General features: G+C 40.5%; 1 protein-coding gene across 1 annotated transcript in view; it reads left to right on the forward strand.

Annotated features, from left to right (window-relative positions):
* RAD51B (RAD51 paralog B) overlaps positions 1-23,888 on the forward strand; it is a 390,784-nt gene that overhangs the window by 234,077 nt on the left and 132,819 nt on the right. The window contains 1 exon segment of the mRNA XM_084207485.1: positions 534-612. Coding sequence (XP_084063611.1) covers positions 534-612 — 79 coding nt within the window.

Raw genomic sequence — 23,888 nt, forward strand, 5'->3', positions numbered from 1 at the left:
TCATTACCCATTTTGCAGAAGAGGACATCCAGATACTTGCAATGGCATATTACCATCCCCAGTGTGGTGACACATGAGGGGACATGCTGCTTCCAAGGGCAGGGTAAAGACAGTGGGTGGAGTTCTTGGAGAAGCCAAGGGGGCATATCTGTGGAATGGCTAATGGCAATTAAAAATTCCCTGTATATGGCAGTAGCAGTTTTGTTCCAAATCGTCTTTGAGTGCAAAAGCCTGAACTAGCAGGAATGGTTAAGCTTAACAGGATCCCAGTAAGACAAGCAAAATGTACTGCTTTCATGATGGTGTTTTTTTAGGACCTGTAAATCCTTTTAAAATTGCAGCATGATGTATATATGTATTTGAGAAGATCTCAACGACTTAGAAGTGATAAGGCTAGATCAATAACTACATGTTGTTCCTGAAGTGTGCTTTACTACTTCTGGAAGTTAAATCTAGTGAGATAGTTTTGCAGATTTGAACTTTGATCAGTATGTTATAAAGATGCATACTTACATCATATATTTGCTTTGCAGCTCCTGGTTGCTAAATCCCCTGTTGCTCCATTCTCCACTTTTTTCTACACCATTGAGAAATCAGGCTTGATTCTTCAGGGTAAGACCAGAGCATTGGTTGTTTTGCCTTTTCAATTATTATTTAAAGCAGACTGAATGTAGACAACAACAACTGTTATTGAAAATGGGGCTGTTTATACCGAATTAAAACCCCACACATTTAAACATTCTGGTTAACAAGGGTAGCATTCTGCTGAATTCACTGTTTTTTCTTGGATTGCGCTAAATTAGTTCTTGCATTTTTCCATGGATCTAGAAATGGGCCCTGAAATGATTAACCAGGGCTCCCTGTTTTTCTCCAAGGTAAAGTGGAATGGTTTGGGTAACATGGGGTCCTATGGGATAGTTTTCTTCAGGAGAAACATACCCATCTATCATTTATAACCTGTGTTAATGAATGGTTCTTCTTTAGCAAATGGTTTGGCATCAGTAAGAATACAGGAAATTAATATCTGTTTTCTATTTTTGTGATCATTTAATGCTAATTCCCAATGGTCTTTAGTTATCCTCAGATTCTCTAGGATATGAAGTGTTAAGCTGAAAAGCTGGATATTACTAACATGCTGACAGGGAACTAGGATTCCTCATGGCTGTGTCCTGAATCATGTGCTTCTAGACACAGCAAAGAGGGAAGTTCAACTCTTCCCTTCTTTTCCCATTTATCCCAACAAACATCCTTACTTTTTGACAAACATTCCTAGGTCAGTTTTGTTGAGTTGGTGTCTTTTGATATGCAGCCTGGCTCCTTATCACTGCATGAGTTTAACAGACTGAATAAAACTAGTCAGTGCCTGTCACTTTCTGTTCAGGGAGGACTCTATGATATGGAGCCAGGGCAATAAGACAAGTGAGTGTAGCTGGTTCTCAGTTTCCAGTGATGGAGAATCACTGATCCCATGAGGAACTATGGACATTTTAAGGGATGTGAACAGTTCTCCTTCTGATTGCACATTTGTCACATTCAAACTGGCTGTATCAGACTAATGACATACTTATATTTCCTAGTGACTCAATATGCTTGCATCTCAGGTGATGCAAAATGTCAGAAAACAAGCAAAATGAAAGTGTTTTATGGTGTGTTTTTGCTTCTATTTGATACAGCTACATAATTGTAATGAGGGGGGAGGTGTCTATACAGCCTTCAAGTAAGCCTTTGGATATCATTTTCAGTACATCTGTAGATAGCATTTTGGGCACTTGATCTGCTTTATTTGGACCAGTAATTCTAAAAGTCTACAGGAACTAGAAACAATTTTTATTAGTTTAAACAGAGGCTACTTGCAAGAGTTGGTCTTGATGTATTTTGTTTCAGTATAGGGCAGATGATAAGCTGCTTTTCTATCTTGGATATCTTGACTTGCATAGATGTTTCTGGTCAATATTTTAAAAGGCAGACAATTTCCTGCTCTGTCCTCAGGCACTAATGTAGTGAAACTTTGGAAAAGAAAGTTTTCCTGCTTCAGAAACAGAGAGAATTTGTTCAGAGACGATCTTAATTTTTTTCCACTCTTTTCTGTGAGCCATGAATATAGTTTTCCCAGGACTGAACCATACCTTTAAATAACAAATAGGCCTGGTTACACATAATGATGGAGCAGCACTCTGATAGGAGGATATCACTGGATTAAAAGTGTGGCAATTGCTATTTTCCCTGTACCCATATGTTTCTGGGCTATACATTTAAAACATTGTTTGCCATTTTTTACAAACAGATAAAATACCAGTTTGGATTTCTTTAAGTAATTGATGTCTTCATATCAGGCATTCTTTGTGCATTTTGAAAGGCAATAAGAATGTCTTCTCTGTGTGAGCCTTTTATTACTTTCTGACTGCATAATTATGTTTCTATTGTAGATATTTTTCTCTGAGATGGGTAGCAAAGAAGGGTATGGTTCCCCTAATAACGTGCCCCAGACTCTTTTACAGAGACTTGTAGGCACTTACACATGAACCATCTCACTGATTCGTAAAAGTAAATATTGCATGGTCTCGTCCTGCATTTCAGTGTGGAAACAAGAAGTGAGCAAATCACCAGGAAATGTCTGGTTTGGATAAGATGCAGAAAGTGGCACCAGGCTGCCTTGTTCAGGAGAGGCTAGAGTTTTTCTGAGAGTTGTACTTGGTGCTTCTTTCCAAAGGGAAGCTGGATGCAAGGTAAGATGACAGTCAGGGGCTGCTGGAGGGACACCACAAGCGCTAACCAGTGGGATCTGTCCCCCAGCCTGCTGGCAAAGGCAACTCTCCCAGTCAGGCTTTGTAGTTTAATTCCCTTGGTGTCAGGAGGTGAGCACATTGAGGGTGGCTGATGGAAAAAAGTGGGTGGATGTGGGAACTGGTGAGAAGCAGCAGCTGGCTGAAGTGCCCAGGATTCTTTCTTTTTACTCAGGGGGTCCCATCCCAGGACCATTAACCAATAGGCCATAAACAAATTGATATCGGAAAATGTGGCTGGAAGCTCCCTGATTAGCGAGGGTGAATGGGGAATGAAAGACAAAGTGAAAGTGTGATTTAACAGTTCCACAAGCAATTTCCATTGCCACCTCTGAGGGATTAGGATGTGTGGAATAGGCTAAAAAAAAAAATAGGAGGAGCTCCCCCCTGCTTTGTTCTGTGGGCTGGAGGATAATAAAACGGCGGGAGAGGCAGTGCAGCTAGTTAGGGATTTCACAGACTGCTATTTGATGCAGTTTAAGGAGCCCTTCTGCTATTGTTGCAGTTAAAATGGGAAGCGGAACTGTTCTCCATTTGCAAAAATCTCCAGCGTCCTCAGGAAGAGGGCTGAGAGCAAAAGGCTATTAAGATGGTAATGCTGCCCCATTTGGAGGAGTGTATCAAAATCCTCTTTGTCAATGTAAATTGCTGCTCTGTTTCCCTGGTATCTTTGCATCTCATGGCCTCAGTGCAAGCACAGAAATTTTTGGAGGAGACCCTAGTGAAGGCAGAACTGCTTCTCTTTTATTGTCAGAGGAGATCTTCAGGCTGCCCAAGGGTCCCTTGGAGAAAACGTCTTTGCTTTTATAAACCTGAAGTGTCAGGGATGAAGAGAATCCATTTATGCACTCACTCTTTTATTTCCACTTTCAGACTGGAGAAATGAAATGTGATGATTGAAAAGCAAGATTGGATAGTCAGAAATGTAGCAAAGAAAAGTCTTCAGCCTCCTCCCTTCATTGCTTCAAATTACTCTGTGCTATAGAGGGAGTGGACTGCAACCCCAAAAATACCCTCAGTTGCCTTTACATTGCAATGCAATGTCATGTTATGTTCTGTCAGTGTCATTCTGTGATGAACCTGAATTGTGAGTGCAGAATCCAGTCTGACAGCCAGTCTCTATTTTGTAGAGATCTTAGACAAAAAGGCAGAAACCTGGATCAAGCACTGCAAAATATGGGAAGTTATACTGTCAGCTTGTGTTTGCTGTTCTAAGAACTTGCTGTTGCTTCCCTGTTTCAAGACCAGTCGAACAGATTCCCTGTTGCAGTGAGGGAAGTCATACCATTAAAAAGAAGAATAAAATTAAAAGAGTTCCAGATCTACTTGATTAAGAGTACAAGTTATATGATTATTTTTTTCCTTGGCTATGATATAATTTCTGTTTTGATTGGAAATTGCTAGCTGGTAATTCTGTTCTGGTACGACAGAAGAAATTTTGAGCTGCTCTTGCCTAATTGTAGTTTCATTGAAATTGAATGTAGCACATACTGAGTTAGGCCAGCTGAACTAGAAGATGCTACTTAGCTTTGTGCGCACATACATGAAAAAGATAGGCTGAATGAAACTGATTGGAAGCTGTATGCTGTGGGTGATCATCCAAGTCTAGCTTTAAAAGCAGCAGAGCTCTGGAGTACAAATACCAGTAAGTAGGCAACAAGCCTAGCTGTTACCTACCAACCTCTCAGCTGTTTGTAGAAGTGTCATTCCATGTTACTTAAGCAAATGCCTTCTGTTACCAAGAGGACGCTGCTGCCAAAGGAGTCGGGGACACGGTGGCTGTTTGCCAGCTGAAGAGTCTGTTGGGACTCAATGCTTCAACTAAGTGATTAACATTGCTCTTCATGGAAAAACTCAGAAGCACTGAAAACAAAAGGCAAATTATATTAGTGACCTAGGATATGCTTTTGAGTAGTGATTTATTTTCAGTTCCATAGGGTTTAAAGGTGGATAGAATTATCAGTTCATCCAAACTGACCGCCCATATATAGGTATCATACACATTTCCTTCAGGTGACTGATAACTTTGTTGCACCGAATCATTTCTTCTAGAAAAGTAATCACTATTACTTGCAGACATAAAGAAATGTGAGTTCCTGGTTTGCCTTGATGCGGTTTTCAAGTTTTAGCTACCTTGCTACAAAACCCTTGTTCTGTATTCCAGATTAGAATTTGTCTGCCTTCAGCTTTTGGCCTCAGTTTTGTAATGACCTTCAGTGCCAAAAAAGCAGTGTTGCTGTTAAATGGTTGCCATTTTTCATGAGTGTGCTTGGCATAATGATTTATCTTGCTATGTCTTACTCTTCCTTTTTGAAAGGTATAACTGTCTATGAATTTAACCTCAAAATTTCCTGTCTCCTGCTGAGTGGCTCCCCTTACTACTCCAGGAAAGAACAGAATACCTTGTATTGCTAAAGGGAAGAGTTTGGGGGTTGTGCCACAGGACTAGATAATTAGTTTATTAATCCACCCTTTCTGGTGCCCTCTTTTCACTGCACACAACCTGTCTGAACACAAACATGCTCACCTCGCATGTAATGTCCTATTGAGGCAGGTAACTTATTATATGTAGAAACAAAAGAATGTGGCACTTGGAAGAGAGTGTCTTAAGTTCCACAGTAGTAAGGGAAAAGATCTAGTAACAGCTAAATCTAGGGAATCCTTGGCACATTATGTTTCATTTGTCACTAAGGTAATGAAAGAGGCTCATTTTGATCTCTAAATAGCATAGGGTCTGGGTTTGTCGTGCAGCATGGCAAACTGTCTCCAAAGTGCTATAACTAATTTCTTTGGCTGAAGCAAGTGAAAAGTGCCTCATTTTATTTTGTAAAGAAACAAGTAGCGAGGTAGAAAAGGAATTCTGAAAGAAAGGGCAGCATTATTTGTATTGTATTGTGTGGGTTTGAACAGTGAAAGACAATGATTTACTGCATCAAAAGCTTTTATTCAATTGAAGAACTGTAACTATAAAGTGACCTTTGTCTGGAGCAACATGGATATAATCTGTAAAATGAAGCAGGGTTGTACTTGATGTGTGAATGGGTGGAAGACAGATTAATGGGAATAGAGTTGTGCATTGCTATTGAGATGGTAAAAGATTTGCAGTGCCACTGGTGATTTCCAAGCCTATTGGAGGGATAAAGATGAACTGATCATTGTTAGGATCTCTGTGGGGTGGAACCGTTTTTGCTGTATTCCCCACAGGACGCTGAAAGTCTCATGCTATTTCTAACAGGTTTGTAATAATGAGAGCAAAGAAGCACTGTAGGTTAAGTCCATCCTGGGAGTAAGGAATGAGAAAAAATAAGACTGCCATCATCCCAATGCCAGCAACATCACGCATACAGATATAGCTGACATCAATGAGAATGTCCTTTTGTTCAGGCAATTCATGGCCTTTTGAGGAGTGGGTTACTAAACCTGGTTGCTTGGGTGAGGGTTTCCTCGTTAGATGGGTTTGTGGGAATTGCTCTACTGCTCTGCAGCAGCACTACCAAAGCCTTGCTGAAGTTGCCAAACTCCATGGCTGTCAAATGAAGGAAGGCAGAGAAACAGAGCACAGATGTAAAACCAACTAAAAATGTTTATGATGAGACATGGAAAGAAAACATTTTCATGATGAAGGAAGACTAGAGGCATCCTGGGTATAGATCCAGTAGAAACCAAACAAACTGTAGTTTTAATAAAATTAAATGTTTCTCTCTACAAACATGACCTTTCACATAGTGGCATAGTAGATAGGCAGTAGATTGATAAAGTTTCTGGCCATGCTTGTTCCTGTGAGCTTAACCTGTGTGAGGATATTATGCTGGATAAATCCAGTTTAGCACAATGTTTTGAATTACCTGCTTATTTCTAAAGGTTCATGTAAAGATACTGAAGATACAGTACTGCTGTCTTGCACCTAAAGCCAAACATGTTCCTAAGTGCTTTACTAGATTGCAACTGAAGTGCCAGCATTTAATTTGTCTGAAGTTCTGCTAAATGTAATACGAAAAAAAGTTTTGGTGCACACAGTGCGCCAAATCTGTTCTCATTTATACAAACGAAACAAAACTAATTTCTTTTAATCCAGTGTTGTTAAAACAATGAGCTGAAGATTGTAAGTCTGTTCCCCTCTTTTCAAGGCTGGCATAGGCTTCCTGGGACAAAATGATCTCACTTCACAGAAATCTTCTCCTTACCAGGCTCTCTGTAATGAATTCCTGATCAAAGTGGGCTGCTCCCCTGGGTTTTCAGCATAGTGCTAAAGCAAATGGCCTTTTTTCCAAAAGGCTTTTAACATAAGGAGTGTAATTGTCTGTTGATTAGAGGTAGTGTCTGTGATTTGTGACAATATATTTTTCTGGGAACCGAACATTGTCATGGAAGACCAAGACTTTACTAGTAATTGCCTGGATTTAATGTAGATGTCACATCTTTCAAGCTACAGATTTGTAAAATAAGGTCAAATGTACCTGAAATGGACTTAATGTTCTTAAGTGAACACATTCATGAGTAGGAAGCTAAATAAATGTCCGTTTAAAAACTTGTTTTCCAGCCAGAGTAAAGGCTCATGCTTTTGTGTGCAGCTTATGAAGGTAAAAGACAATTAAGTCTCAGTGATTTTTTCTTTTCTCACGTAGGCACAACTAAGTTTCTTTTGCTATCCTCAAAGGTTATGTCTGTACTGGCTTCACCACTAACACGTTTGGTGAAGCCATCACTGATGTCATTTGACCTTGTGAAAATATAGTTAGCAATAGAGGACTATGACCCAAACTACTTACCCTTGGTAATACATACAAATTTCTTTAGCTATAGGAATTTATGCATTACTGAAATCTTGTAAAATCCCTAAGTGTACAGCCTGTTTTCCAAAGAGAAATGCTGGACACTTCATTGTTGCCTCTGCTGAAGAGATCCAAGAGTTACGTACAGTCTAAACTCTGGAAGTCTCCAGAGTGCGAGTCTGTGTAGGCAAGCACACTTGAGTAGCACCTCATCAAAACTAGGAACCTTTGCCTGAGGAGAGGATTACTAGCACAGGGATAACACTTTACAAATAGGGCTTCCACTGCTTTGACCCCAGTGCTGTTTTTCCTTTGAAACTTTCTCCATGTTGTGAGAATTAGCACACCCTGAACAACTTCATGTATCTCTGCATCTGATGTGTTGACTTGCCCTGACACAGATTTAAATTATCTTCTCATATAATCTTAAATCTATCTTGATAAGATGGAATAGGGATATATAGCACTTTCTTAAAAACAGGCACATATGATAAACTCTGTCAGCAAACAGTGGTTTACTTCACATGCTTTTTCTCATTGCAGTTGTTCCCTAAAATTCATGATGTTGGGCTGTTACTGTAAAGTATTTTTGCAATGTTCCTTTGAACTTTAGCACTGCTCAGTGTTTATGTTGTAATGAAACCAAACCTGGTCATTTGTCATTCAGTTCTGTGAAGACCCCTAAAAAACTTTTGACATTAAATTTCAGGGCCAGATAGAGTTAAAGAAGCATTATAGAGATAAGAGAAGCAACAAGGTTAGTCAACGGTTTGCTAGAGTGTGGTGTAGTAGCCCAGGCTGTCCCTTGGTTTGCCACCTGAATACCCCTAGAGGGTCTGCCTTAGGGCACATGGGCAAGGTGGCACAAGCCCACAGGGATGAAGAGGAAGCAAAGGCAAATGATGCTGCAATTAACAGTTCAACAAAAGATGTCGTTGAAAAGATTTTACTTTATTGTCCGCTGAATCTCCTTTTCATGTAAACTTCCTCGTTTTCCAACTACAGAAACATTCTCCCATACTCTCCCAATGCTCTGTGAAGGTGCACTTCCCAGAAGCAGCAGCTGAGATGTGAGGAGTGACGTTAAATGCTGGGGAATATGAGTCTGAACAGTCTGAACTGAGTGCTGTGTGCTGTTGTGGAGACCTCAGCTGAGATATGCTTTACTATTCAGTGAATAGGCTTAGAATAAATAGACTGAAATCCGAAGTTGTGAACACCAAGTGTTGCATTGGCAAAGATGTTCTGAGTGAATCTAGGGATGGGATGAGATTTTTTCTTAGTAGCATATAAATATCACATTCCTCCTTCAGACTGCATACGCCTGACGAAGGAATGCAGTCTTGAGACAAGACAGGTGGGAACTTCACACCCCATCTTTTACTTCTCTTCATGCTACATTTGTTCTGTGAGTGAATTACCCAAAATGGGCAGCCAGGCACATACATTGCAGCTGTGTGTCCTAGCTGTGAGCTAGACCATATCCTGTCTGCTGTGGCATTTGCTGAAGTCCACAGAGGAGCAGAACATCCTGTTTGCTTAGTTTTCTTTTGTCTGCCCCATACCAGCACAGGGAGAATATTACTCTATATCTTTCCTCTTCTGCTCTGAAATTGGATCACAGCACTCATGATTTTGTTCAATAGCTGGAAATGCTGAGGATATCCGATTGCTGAGGTCTCTTATTTTAAACACCACATGCCAGGAAAAGTATGTGGGATCCCACCAGCTTAGCACTGGAGGGTGCAGGATGCATCAACAGGAAAACCAAACAAAACATGAAGTGAAATTCATTTGAAAAGGGAAGGGACTCACAGACCACCAATCAGTAGTGTTTAAACTCTTCATATCTACACAATAGGCCTTTTATTTTCCTTCACTTCTTCTCGATATGCAAACTATCTTAAACTGATTTTTAGAGCTGCAGCTGTCATCAAAGGAGTGGGACCTGTAGGTGCTCATTACCTTTGAAAATCAAGCCAATGTATTTGAATGCAGTAGTAAAAGCCAAAAGCACTAAATCAGGATGGTGAAAGCATAACTTTGATAGTTCTGTTATGTGATCCTGGCCACCTTCATGTTGGATACAGAGGCAGGGCCTCACACAGAGCACACCACAGCTCAAAGGTATGTTGTTTCTTCTTTGCCTTTCAGCTTTCCTTCCCTTACAATTCTGTTCCCTTGATTCATCACTGCAGTCCTTCTAGCTGAGTAACACTGGATAGAACTTTATTTGAGTTTAACAGAACTTAGATGAACTTTTATTCATCCAGAATACTTTCTTTTCTTTGAGAAACAAGTTTTTTTAGCCAAGTGGTCCAATTTGGCTAGCAGGGCCAAGGATGGGCAGCCACCTAAGTCACAGTTTGATTTTCATTTGGAAGACTTGTTGTGCACTAGGAGACGTTTGTAAGTAATGGATAAAAGTCAGAGCAGGCCCTGATTGCTCTGGTGTAGAATGTACTAAATTCACTGTCACATCTGAGCACAAAGGGAACAAGGTGTCCCTCAAGCTGGTCCCAGCTGCCTGGGCTCAGGAAGGAAACCATTTACTGCTCTGTCACTTAAGGGTACAGGAAAATTTAATACACAAACTGAATTTGCAAATTCAAGGCCTCTTCTGGCAGAAGGGGTAAGAGAGCTGGCCCACTGAGGGCTGCAGCCAACAGTGTGGCATTAATTTAGAGGGAAAGCTCATTTAACTGGCCTTCTGTTACTGCTTGCCTCGGACTAGAAGTTTTCTCAGTTCATTGGGTGTCCATTTTTTTTTTTTGTTTTCATAGTGCTGCATATTGTTGGTAAAATAAGAAAACTTGAAAACAGAGGAAGTAGAGGTAATGTTGATCTTGAAACACCAGCAATTGAAAAGACCATTCACAGTTTCCTTTAAAACAAAATCAAGGGGTAAGATAATGCTAACCAGGGCTGGGTGCCCAAGAGAGCATCATAATGAAGCATCCACTGTTATTGTTCAACTCAGTGTTTGTTCTTCATGTGAACAAAAGGAAGGAAGAGCTCTGCTATCAGGCTGGAGAGGAAGGAGTCTTTGTTGCCCTTGGCTACCCTAACTTTAAATGTGAGGAAGCACAGGGCACTGCAACATAACCTTTCTGCAGTATTAGATGAGGAAAATTGATAGTTCAGGAGGTTAAGGGCGGACACTCTGTTTCTCTAGGCTTCCCTTTCATGACAGCCCCAAATCAGGCATGGCAGTGCTAGTATTTATTTAGGTCAAGTGAGGTTTTAAAAACATGGGTTTAAACCCCGGTACTTCTGCTTTGCTGCTTCTCTGCCATGTGATTCTTCCTCTGTGTTGTTGCTCACCATAGCAGCAGTAAGAGATGCCATTTCCTTATTGAATGTGACAGGCACCAGTGTCCTGAGTAGAAAGTTCAGTCATGTTGCTGAATGTGTCTGCAAGAGACTGAGTCAGGTTTACTGTACGTTTCTGTTCCTGCTCCGCCCGTAGGTCTGTCTGCTGAAGCGGCAGAATTCCTGCTGTCCCTCTCCCCATCTTTCAAGTCATGAGAATGACACACTGTCAGATTAGTGATAAAGTTTGCCCTGCTCAGAGCCATTGTTTCTGATTTTCAGATGACTCAGGCAATGACTGTGTCATCAGCTAACCTCAGGTTACAATTTAAAGATACCCCTGCAATCATGAAATTCTGATTAGCTTGCTGTGTGTTAGTTCTACTCTGGCTTTCTAGTCCATATACTACCTCTGCATACCAAAAGACACTGGAGAAACAGATTTGCATCCTATTAGAGGCAATGCTGTGGTGCTGGGGTGTTTGAAAAATGTAGGTGCATATTTTGCTTCTGATATACAATGTTCATTCCTTGTATATGATGCTTTGAAATTTCTGGACAGACAGTAAAAGCAGCCCACAAATAAATATCAGCTTTGTCTCCCATTCAAGGTGCATCCTTGCATTGATTTCCTGTTAATTCAAGGTTACCATGGCCCATGATGTACAAAATGACACTTCCACACATTTATGTTAGAGTCTGTTTCCATAAATCTGAAATCTAAATCATCTCACAGCAGTATGTTTTGTGAAAGTTCTACCAACATTACTGTAGACAGAGACAGAACATTACTTAGATAAAATAGCCTTCTTATATTTAATGCAAATGATCTGAGGGCTTGGTGATTTGTCATAGGGAAAGCATTTGGTAAGAATGCAAAGAGAGTAGGGAGAATCCTGTGAACCTACCAAGAGGTCATGTGTAAGAAATGTTCTTTAAGGTGTCATAGTAAGTCAACTATATACCATTAAAAGCAGGACAATTAGATATTTGAGGCTCAGATTAGATATTTGAGGTATGATCTGTTTGTGTGTAAAACCATGCTAGATACAGGAAGAAATAAATACCATATTGCATTGTTGTTATTGTGGCTCTGAAAACCCACTAAGTTCAACACAAAAAATAGAAGAAAAGCTCTGAATGTCCTGAGAAATTAAATTAAGAAATAAAATTAATTCAAACCACTCACCAAAGTAGCCTTCTGAAAACAGGTTGGTTTTTATTTCACATAATAGGTACGGAAGCTCAGTAAAATGCTGAAAATCCTGATGGGCCAGTGGGGGAATGATTCTGCCTGTACTTACTTTTCTTATGTTACTAGCATTTTGAAGTGTAGAGGTTTTTTGAAGAAAAAAATTCCAAGATTAGATTTAGCACATTTTAGTCAGGGCACAGCAAGTACACTCAGTTTACAAATACAAATGTTTTGTGTTTGTTTTCCTAATTACTATCCCTAGAAATTATTTGTTTCTTAAAAGCTAAAAGGACTTCTTTCCTTCTCACATATCGTCATGAGTGGTTTTAATAGAGTAAATTGTGTCTTTGCCAGTTTAAACAGTTGTCTTCAGTTAGGCCAGTCATGGTGGCTTATGTATACAGTAACAGTTTTTGTACTTGGGTGTTAAAATACATCTGAAGAGGCATGGAAGAAATAAAATTTACTTAGGTTTTTTGTGAACTCTTTTCTGAAAAGAACTAGCAAGGCTGAGTGAACAGCTAACATTCATTAGTGTGGCTGAAGACAATAGATGAGCTGAGATGAGTACTGTCAGGGAAAAACTATCTTCAATAAAAGTAGGTGCTGGTTTGGTGCATCTATGATTAGAACTGCCCAGCACTGTGGAAAGGGTTTCCTCTCCTTCTTAGAGCTAGAGGGCTTGGCAAAATCTCCTTTGGGGTGAAACTAGAGCATTTATCTGAAAGTCTTCTTGGGTAAAGGACAACCCTATGACTTTCTTTACATAAACTGTTTTTATGACCATCCATATTTATCCATAATAATTTCAACTTGCAGAGGATGTAAAAACCATGTAGCAGATACAAGAGGATTTGAAGCCTTTTATCAAAGCCATGCCTGATGGAATTGCTTTCTGTGGGAGCAGTATCATTGACAGACTTAATCAGTGGTTTTAATTAAGAGTAAGGATCCTATTGTAATAGATATGAGGGGTGGCAGTGGATAAGGCCATGATCTAAGTGGAAAGAAAAGGAGGGTCATGGGCAGCAGAGTTCTGTGTTGTACTGCAGCAGTACATGTCTTGCAGGTCATTAATGGCCAGGGATTGGCTAAGCTGTTTCATGGCTTCCTCCACAGCTTTTTCCTTGGAATCAGCCTTAGCCCAAGGCTGCCTTTACTGCCTAGGGTTAGGGTTGCACCTAGGGTTAGGGGTTAGGGTTCCCCTTCCCACTGCCTCACCTTTATGCCTGTTTGGATGGGGAAGGCTGATACAATACCATTTTACAACACAAATCAAAAGACAGCATTTTGGTACTATGAAATTTGGTGTGATTTCTTCCTTTTCCTTGGATAGAGACTTACTGAACCCTAGACATGAGGAGGGAGGTGCAGTCCTTACGTGCATCCTCTAATAAATTTCCTCACCAATGGATTAGGCTTGGTAACAGAACAGTTTGCTGTAGGAGAAGGCTGAATCCTGCCTGTGCACAGGTAGAAGCCTTTTATAAAAGAATCCTGTTAAAAAGAGTAAACCTGTTACCAGGAAAAATCAAGTGAACTGGTCAGACAAAAGAAACAAGAATAGATGACACAGCATTAGTGAAAAACTGTTTTTTAAAGAAGCAAAATGGTTTTGTTTCCACGAGCTAGCAAAAGGGATATTGGTTGCTGCAGCAGGAATCTAATGGCATCAGATTCACCAGCCTGGTTGTTTATTTGTAGGGATATGTTCAGTGAACATTTCAAGCACTCCAGGAAGAAAAGAGAGACTGAGGACTTAGCTGTGTTTTATTAACATTTTCTTTCCAATAGAAATCAAACTGAAGAAGACAACTGAAGATTTCACTTTATTATTCGTTGTTGAGATATGCATTTATCAGAAGAAATGAGAAACAGATTACACCAGCAAACACATCTGGCCTTAGACTGGCCTTCAGGTCATCCAAAAAGAAGCAAAAAATATGGAGTTGTTTACAGCCAGGCACTTAAAATTCCACACAGCTGCAAGGGTGAGAGGCAGCAGAATAAACTCTCAAGACAAGCTGACAACAGCTCTGCTGCTGGGGTGCCCCTTTGCAGACGAGACAACAACAGATGAAGAAATCTTGAAAATGACCCAGAGCAGTGCTCATTAGTGAATGAAGCACAGGCAGGAAATGGGACAAGATTTCTTTTGTCATAGTTTTTCACCCAGCTGTCTGCCTGTCCCACAGCCACCCACATGCAATCAAATATAGTCATAGTCAACCTCCAGAAAAGTTATACAAATAAAACCTCCAGTGATTGCATACAGACTCCTTCCAAGTTACATTTGCCCCATTAGCAAGGAATGAAAAATTACTGGGTTTAATCCAGGCACATTTATCATTGCAATAGAAACTTATTAGGAGGGGTTGTATTCAGGTAAATCTGATAGAACTATGTGATTCCTCTTACTGGTGTCATCTGGACATCTGTTTCTCTGCATATCTACTATTTATTATTGATTTACTAACACTTTTACTACTTCTTTTTTGTTTCCCTCTTATGGCAAAGCTGTGATTTTTCTCTTTGTGTTAAACAGATGTGTGCAATACCCAAAAAGGAGAGCATTAACAAGCAGAGAAAAACATTTCTGGGCTTCTGAAATGGAACCTGTGGAATCAAATGCTATTTTGAGATTTTTTAAGTTATTATAATGACATTGAGACTCCAGCTTCTTTGGGACCTTTTTTTTGCAAGTACAGCTCACTTAACATCTTGCTCATAGGCTATAAAAAACATTTCGTTTTTCTTATGGATTGAATGCAATTTTTAATCTATATTTTTCAGCTGGAGTTAAATAACAGAAGTCTGTTACAGAGAATTCTGTAACTCTTGTTTTTCCAAATGGTAGCCATCCTGTTGCTCTCCACCAGGAGCCACCTGTCTGTAGCGTACTCTGAGTAGTTACATTCTACTCTAGTGCTGTTCATTGTTCCTTCATGTTTGGCTTTGCTGCTCAGCTGCAGTGGCCACTTTTAAATGGAGCAGTTGTCTGTGAGCTGTCCATGAGAGTCTTCTAAATGGAGACTTCAACACATCAGCACTGAGATTGAGCATCAGTAAAAATGAGTGTCATATTTGTAGTCTGTAGCAATTATTTTAAAAATCATGGATTCATGCAGTCTTGAGCCATCCAGTGTGTAGAGTTCCAGAGTGGAATTAGGCAGACAGAGAATTCAAGCTGGCATTAAAAAAAAAAAAGCCCAGCCCCTTCCCACCCAAAATTGTCAGCACCAATACAAGACAACTCTCTCTAGTGTCAGCACCTCTATTAGAAAATTTCTATTAGAAATTTTGAATCAGTCCATGTGAGTATCATGGCATTCTTTCACACTCTAAAGTATCTACAAGGAGCTGGTTTGAGACCAGCATATTCCATCCTAGCTAGGAGAGAGACCTGAGATACAAAAAGATCGTAATTGCCAATCGAAGTGATTTTATGTTTAACAGGGAGGGGTTGCTATCAGGACAGACCTTGAGGCATCTGGTTTGTTGTTTTTGGAGTCCCATTAATACCTCTTCTGTGCTGTTACAATGGTAATGGTAGCTATCAGACATTACTGCATCTCCTCTTACCACTGTGTCTGGGTGCAGTATCACTAGAGCTTTTAGTCGTGTATTTTTCTCCCCACATCTCTCATTTCTCATCTTTATTTGAATCACAGTCTTGTTCAGCAGGTCAGCTAATGGAGAGCAGATTTTTTTACTTATTCTGGTTCTTTTTTCCCTTTTCCCTCTATTTATATAACACACAATTTGTAATCTTTTTTAAACCAAAGAAGAGAGAAGTCTTGAGTTCATCTAGATTAAAATCAGCTGCAGCCTATTAATGGACTCAGCCCAGGACTGAGACTTTAGGAAACAAAAACACTGGACTAAATTATACTGAACTGGCCTCTGTCTCCTGGTGAGGGGATTCATATAGCGAGAGGAAAGGGGAAAAGGGGGGTAAAGGGAGAGGATCTCCATGTGGTTTTAATTCATTTTGATTCTCTTCCTGAAGCTAATTTACCCAACACAAAGGCTCTGTAGTGGGCAGCCAGCTTTTTAGAAGTTTGGCTTTCACTGATAAACAACTCAGTTCCTGTTCTGAAGGTCCAAGATAGCTCAGACCTGTGTGTAATCAGCCAAAGTTTAATGTGAGTATTTTGGTACAGGGTATTTCAATTACATATTGGAGTCCTTTCATCATCTGTCAGTGTATCCTGAAGACTCTCAGATAATTGATCTAACTCCTCCATTCATTCTGTCCCCAGAAACAGACAGTGAATTGTCTCATGGAAGAATCAGAATAGCAGACACATGCAAGTCAGGCCAAAAGTGCTTCCACTGGCATGGCACTCACAGAAGGCAGTTCTCAGCTTCTTCTGGGCATGGGAGCCTTTGCCACCGAAGTAGCAATGTGCTGTTCTCTGCTGAAGGGAAAATACTATTGATTCTATTCATCCCCTCTGACATTAAATCTTTTTTATTGCATTCTTAGTCCCATTACTGTGTGTAGTCCTCTAGCAACATGCAAGAAGTTATGTCTTTGCCCTAAAAAAGCCAGACAGTGGGTGGGGAAGTGAAGCAAGCAGTAAATCATGAGCTGGAAATTGCTTGATTAATTATGTTAGGCCCACACTGTCTTTGGTTACAGTTTTCATGTATTTAGGGACAATAACTTGTAATCTAAACAAAACTAGAAGGCAAATGGGGAGATGAAGGAGGGAGTGGAACTGGGCCTTGGAAGGAAGGGTTGACTTGAGACAATAGCTGTGCATGTATGGCTTCCCAGTGCTTCAGTCCCATGTGCAAATATTTGTTATGGGAAATGAGTAAAAGCATGGCCCAAATCTATCACTGCCTAATAAGCCATGACAATCAGCACCAGTTGTTCACTGCTCTATTAATGTGTCCTAGGAATGAGTAACATCAAAGCAAATGCAGTTTTAAGATTAAGATCTGGGGATATCTGGCTTCAACTGCTAATTCTTGCTGGTTTTGTGTAATAATGGACAAAAGAATTTCACCATGTCCTGTTTTCAATCTCCTAATTTACAGAGATGCTGAAATGTTCAGCATTATGTGAAGGACACTCCATTTCTACAGGGTTTCATTCTGTATACATACAATCCAGTTACTGTGTAGTTGTCCAGGAAGCCTTGTATATCCTTATCTGGGTAAGGTTTTCCAAAGTGAATTTTGCATTTTCATGGCTTTCCTGCTTTATGAGTCAGTTCAAACAAAGGTTTAAATACAGAGAGAATTCCTTCTACTTTGCTTGACAAATAATTTCTCACATTTATAACAGGTCATCTGGAGACTAGGCTGAGCAGGACATGGTCTTTCCATGGGATTCTCCTGTAGTGCTTCCTTCTCCTGTGCACATGCTGTACCTCTCCCATCAGCACCCAATTCACCTCCTGTGTGCCACAGTGCCCTGAAAACAGGCCAGAGCTGCTGCAAAGCTTTCAGCAATTAGACTGGGTTTTTTAAGGATAAATCAAGTTTGAGTTGATGTACTGGAAATCTTCTTAGCATTTCCTGCCTGCATTTCTTCTTTCCAAAACTTTTAAGGCATGATGTAGCTGATATAAAGTGACCTGAAGGCTTTTGGATACTGTCAGGTATTTCACTTTTTCCTTTGGCCTTCCTCAAATGCTGCTGGAAGCAAATTGGTTTGCTGTCCTTTTTGATGACTTTGTTTAGTTCTTCTGCTTTTATTCTGTCAGTAAGTCTGTTATTTGTCTAATGCTCAGACAAATCACTTTCTCCCCTCACCCCAACCTGTTAGATATGGATGACTCCAACAGAAGTGGCTGAAACTTTATTCAGAAATAACTGGAAGTAATTCACCATCTAGGACTTGGCCAGAGATTTATTTTAAGGCTCAAAGTAACCTAATGGTATTCTGAGAGAGTAAACTTAATTTCAGATGGCTTTGGATTACTTTTGTAAGAAGAAGCCTGTTTTTGGTATTATTTACACACACACACACACCCCAACAAAAACAAAAAGTAAAATAAACAGTTTTATGCTTTTACTATTCCACAGCTAGCAAATTACCAAAGAAACAATTACAGGAGTTCAATATAGTAAAAATTGTGTGAGTAACATTGGCTTACCGTAAGCTACACATGCTAGGATGTGCTTCCTCTGTTGACAAAGATACCATATTGATCCCCAACACTTTTAGAAGCAGAGCTGCATTTCTTATTGGCCTAATCTCCACATTTATGGCATCTGTTCCCATGATTCCCTTTGTCTTGTGAGGTCCAGACCCTTCACAGTCTGTGTCTTTTTGTAGTCTTTTGTTTTTAGTAATTACTAAACAAAGCAGTATTTAACTGCAGCTTTATTTAGCTTGAAAGGAAATGCAGTGCTAGAGCGACCAGTTTCAATAGGTTTTAACCCAAGACATAACAAAAAAGCCATGGCCTTTCTCTTTCATTGATTCCAACCTGAAGAAACCAGATAGTTCAAACAAAAAACGTATGAGAAGGATGGGATTCAGTCATTTCAAGACATCATGCTATAACATAACTTTGAGAAACCTATTTTAGTGTGTTTGCAGACTTGCCCTACTTATATTCCTTACTCTTGGTTCCTAATATAAAAGTTGTCATCACAACCGTAAAGCTAGAAATGCACTTTTGAAAAAGAGAGAAAAAAATTGAGAGCACAATATTCAGTTACCATTAAAAAAGTTTTATCTTGATATTCTACTCTGACTCTGTCCAATTAGATCCTTTGCTGTCATACAAAATGGTGTAGCTGGTAGGGCGCTGGTCCTGGAGGTTCCCAGGGATCTGGCAGAGCAGAAGTGATGTGTTATTACCAGGTTGAGCTCTAGTCACCGGTGCACTCTTATGGGCCTGCAATATTTGCTCATGTTTTACCTGTAGAGAGGAAATATCTCAAACTTTTTTCAGTTTTCAACTACATAAAATTCTTTGCATAGAGGAAGAAAATGGAGAGAGAGGGAGAGACATCCTGCTTTGTGTTCTTCTCGTGGCCCTGTGGCTGGCAGCACGAGCGCGTGGGCAGCCACACGTGCCAGTGCACCCAGAGCTCAGAGCTCTTGTGCAGAGCAGCACATGTGCGCTGACGTGACTCAGACTGTTTCACTCCTCTGCTCTGGTGGCTGCACAGGACAGGAAGAAGGGCCCGCTGGGAAGGTTTATTTTAAGAAGTTGCTGTATGATTTTGGTTCCTTTTGGCTGCACTGTTCATTGTGAGCATAGAACAAGAAAGCAAGAGCTTTCTCAGGGATGCTCTGTGCGAGCTGTGTGGCTGTTGTTGTTTCTCATTTACCCTCTGCTCCAAACCTAGTGTGGTTTCAGAGTACTCTGCTGATGTGTCAGGTCAAGCTCCTTGGTTTCCACTTCTCAGATAACCAGTAGTTCACCCTGGCTACTGTCAAACTGTTCAACTTTCCTTAAAACTATTCCTACTAGTGTAACAGTCTGCCAGTATTTTACCATAAACAGACATTCTTTGGGAATATCTGCATCTGTGGTAATCTGAGGAAGCTATGGGCAGAAGCTGCTATACAAGGTGTACATGTGCTCACAGTCTGAAACTGCACTTAAGAGTAAAAGGCAGAATAATATACATATGCATCCTGTAATATGCTTGGGGTTTTACAGAAATTCCATTTGGAGGATATTTATAGTTACTGCCATACTTTGCCTGGGATGCTTTTTAATAGTTTCTGAAATGAGATGGTTTTATTGTTTAGAGAGCTCCAATAAATAAAATTGTTCTTGGCTTAGGAGCTTTGCTGCTGGTTTCTCTAGCAGCTGTTGAAGAACAGGCCACGAGTTCTTCCTTATCACTTCTGCCTGTTGGTGAGCAATGGATTTGGAGCTCTTTCATTTTCCTTTTAGAGTGTTGGGGAACATTGCCATACAGCCTAAAACATAATGGTGGAGGAAGAATGAAGTTATTTGCTTTGGTCATCATCAGTTTTTAACAAAAGACGGGTCAATCTGGTGCATTTTCCATTAACTGGGTGTATCGTACATTGCTTTCAAGATTTTTGGGCTGGGCAGCAATTACTTTGTATTTGTAGATCTTTGGTACACTCAGACTTCCAAGCAATATAGACTTCCCAGTGTAAGTCAAATTCTCTTACACTTTCTGTCTTCCTTTGTGCAGCACTTTCCACAAAAGTATTCCAATAGTATCAGGTTATTTTCTTATTTTCCTGAATTACTAGTTCTAAAACATCTTTCTCATACTGTTCAGAGAGAAACAGTCTAGTCAATAAAAGCAGAAATTGGAGAACCGTTGACTGTTTTGAGTAGAGCTTTGAGAATCCAGTCATGCTGGTTTTCTGGCTCTACTTAGCATTTTACTTTGATGCTGTATGTCCTGTACCTTCTCCCTGTGAAGGGGGAATACAAAAGTAGAATGTTGGTGCTAGTCCAAAACTTTGTTTATCATTCGTTACCTGAATTTCACATAACTGTAAAACTGTGCCTGAGGTTCCACAAAAGAAGTTATCTTTTGAGGTTTTTGCTTTGATTTGGGTTGAATCTATCCAGAAAATGTCTTGTGGCATATTACTTGAATTTTTGCAGGTTTTTTTATCGATCAGGAAATAAATTTCATGAAGTTCTGAGCCAGTGGAAGAAGGTGAAATAAGATAGAAGATAATCATGTAGACAACTTCATGTTTGTTCAGAGGATTAGTCTTCAGATTTTTGCCAAGTTTCATATAAAAGTTTGGTCTGGCTCTGATGTAATCCACAGTGATTCATCTGCTTCCCACTGTCTCCCAAGAGGCTGAATCACGCTGCATATCTCCAAGATAAACTATCAACACACACTGACAGAGGTGTCATTCAGGTAAAGAATGATAAACAAATTACACTAGAAAACATACTGTCCTGAGGTCAAACATTTCCCTGTAAGTGACAGCTAGCAAATACATGGAAATGTCCTTTACTTGTTCTAGATTGTCTGTTTTGTATTTCCTCTGCCTAGAAAACTATGAGACTGAGAAGCAGACAAGAATAAGTTTCTTTCCTGATATTGAGCACCATAGTTGGGAAGGTTATTTTCTTCTTCCTGCTAAGTCCCCTGGGCATCTGGGTTTTTTTTCCTCAAATATTGCTTGGCAGTATCAGCTGGAACTGATACTGATCAGATGGTTCTGTTTGGGATAAAACCTTATTTATTCCCCCCCAGTTTCTTTTTTTTTTTTAATACTAGACTAGACAACTATCATTTGAAGAATAAAAATTAATTTTCTATTTCTATATCAGATTTTCTCCCCAACTTTTTATCTACTGGTTTGACTGATTTGCAGCCCTTCTTTCCCTCTCTCCTTGCTGATAACTAATGGATTTGGTATTAAGCCAACCTTTCAGTGCACACACCACCATGCCAAGGAGAGTGTGTGCAGCTATTCTGTGTGCTTTGGAAGCCTACAGATGCAGCCAGAGCTAGAACAATTCCCGTATTGATCCCACACTTGTCAGTTAATCCGTCATAAGGCATGGGAATCCTAGCCCTATCCACATCTGCCTGCATAACTGCAGGGGGAAAACCAATTCTCTGAAGCTCTCACCAGGAAACAAGAAAGCAAAGAGAAATGGGAGCTTGCTGGGAGAGAGGGTTGTAAGCTGCTGGGCCAGAGGGCCGTGAGATTGCCTACCTGCTGCACCCTTCCCCCTGACTCCTTTTCATCCTCCTGCAGGTCAGCAGGATCAGGTTTATGTTAGTGAACCATGAAGCTTATCAAATAAATGTTGCAGCAGCAGGTGTTTGGCTCTCTCCACAGGCCAAGTCTAACAAGGTTGATATTGTGTCTGTGGCCAAAGTAATGCAGTAATTACTTTTCTGGGCTTGGAACGCCCAGGAGATTTCTGGGAACTAGTTAGAAAAACAAACCTTGCTAAGAGTAGGGGATTTTTAAAAAGGAACAGTGGTGCTCTCTGTGCCAGAAGGAGAGGACATGCATTTTGAGTGCAGTATCCAGCGTGGTGCCCCATCCCCTCATAGACTGCTCATGTTACAGGGGCCTGGAACAGAGGCAAAGTGCCTGACTTTGGTTGTTCACGTTGGGATGGGCAGCTTATTTTGGCCCATGGTGGCATGTGGAAAGGCAGCTGCTTCCTTTAAAGTCATTAATGTGTACTGTAAGAGTTGCATAGCATGCCATTCCCACTGCTGTCTGTTTCTTGCTTTGTGCATTTCCCTTGTAAGCTCTGAACACAGGTACTGAGTTACAGGACATGATGCAGCCTAATTACCCTAGAGGAAGAATGAGATCTCACAGCACAGCTCTGCTGTGCCCTGCCCCTTTCTCTCATGTAGTCCCTCTCTGGCCAGGAAGGAGAAAGTTAAAACAGGTCTGTACAGTGGTGACATTTAAAAGCAGCAATCTCCATCATTCTTTTTGAAAGAGTATTGATCATTTAGGCCAAAGCTTTTTCCCTGCAGCTGATTATTATATATGATAATGTTACCATAATGTCATTTAAACCAACTTAAGTAATTGCAAAAATGGCCTGAACTACTGGAAATTTCTTCTGTTGCTGTGTGGTTGTCCAGGAGACTAGAATTTGAAAGTGAGTAAAGGAAGAAAGCAAAATTGATTAGACATTCATAGGGTTGCACATTAGACTTGAACCTGGTATATTTTAAAATTTACTTTTTTATATAAAGAACCTATAAAATTCTTACTACCTAGAATAATTCTATAGACACCCTTCTGTGCTGTTGAAGCATGCTACAAAGCAATGCCTTTGTAGTAATGAATGAATTTTGGAAAATTAGCATTTCATTAATATATCTGGCAATGCTTTTCCATCCCCACTGTTTATGTGAAGCAGTGTTTTGCATATCACCTTGTATTCTGAAGCCCTGATGCTTTGGTGGTGGTCCAGAGGTACCAGACCATTCTCTCAGTGTTCTCAGGAGCTCAGCAGCTCCCTGCCGAGCTGCTTTGCTCTGGGTGCGTTGTGGCGGGCGCGCTGTGAGCCCTGCCGGGAATGCCATGGCCTGCCAGTCCCCAGCACTGGGGAATGCCATGGCCTGCCAGTCCCCAGCACTGGGGAATACCATGACCTGCCAGTCCCCAGCACTGGATTCGGGGCAGGAACGCCGCGCCCTCGGAGGCGGGTGCTGTGGGTAGGTGGGTGGGACACCTGCTTCCTCAAGGTGTTCACTGACTTTTCCATCCACACTGAGTGCAGCAGGTAGTGAGACTGCTGGAAGGGAAAGCAATGGAATGTGCCTCAGCATTATTGCATCTAGGGCAAACCTTGTCTGCTCTTGAAAAATGGCGCCAGGGTTCCTTCCGCAGCAATTTCTCCATTACAACTGCAATACAGGTCATCAGGCAGGTTATGTATGACATAAGATGGCCTAGATGGTGCTTATAGAGCTCTCTACTTCAATTTGGGACACATTTGCATGATATAGGCAGTTTTTTTAACATGGTCCTTTAATTTGATTTTTTTATATACATTATTGGAACAGTTGTTAAGCATTTGGAAGGACACATGAATCAGCTTAACTAGGACAGACTTTTTCATCATGTACTCTGGAAACATTCAGGAATGATGTCTGAAAACTGTCATTTGGAGGAAGTGTTGCTACAGAATTTGGCCTACCAGCCTATCTGAAGTATCAGATTCTGAAGAAAGATGAAGCCCATATTTTTCTATAAAAAGCAAAGACCAACTATGGCCAAGTCTAATAAATCTCCACTGAAGAGAAGTGGGTCAGCAAGAAGTCGTTCAGGACTGAGCTGTATGGCAATGTTAAAGAGATCACGTTAGGATTGGCGTTGCAGTGCCAGAGCTATGTATGAGAACTTCACAC

This window comes from Fringilla coelebs (assembly GCF_963513975.1).
Source record: "Fringilla coelebs genome assembly, chromosome: 6".
Taxonomy (NCBI): domain Eukaryota; kingdom Metazoa; phylum Chordata; class Aves; order Passeriformes; family Fringillidae; genus Fringilla; species Fringilla coelebs.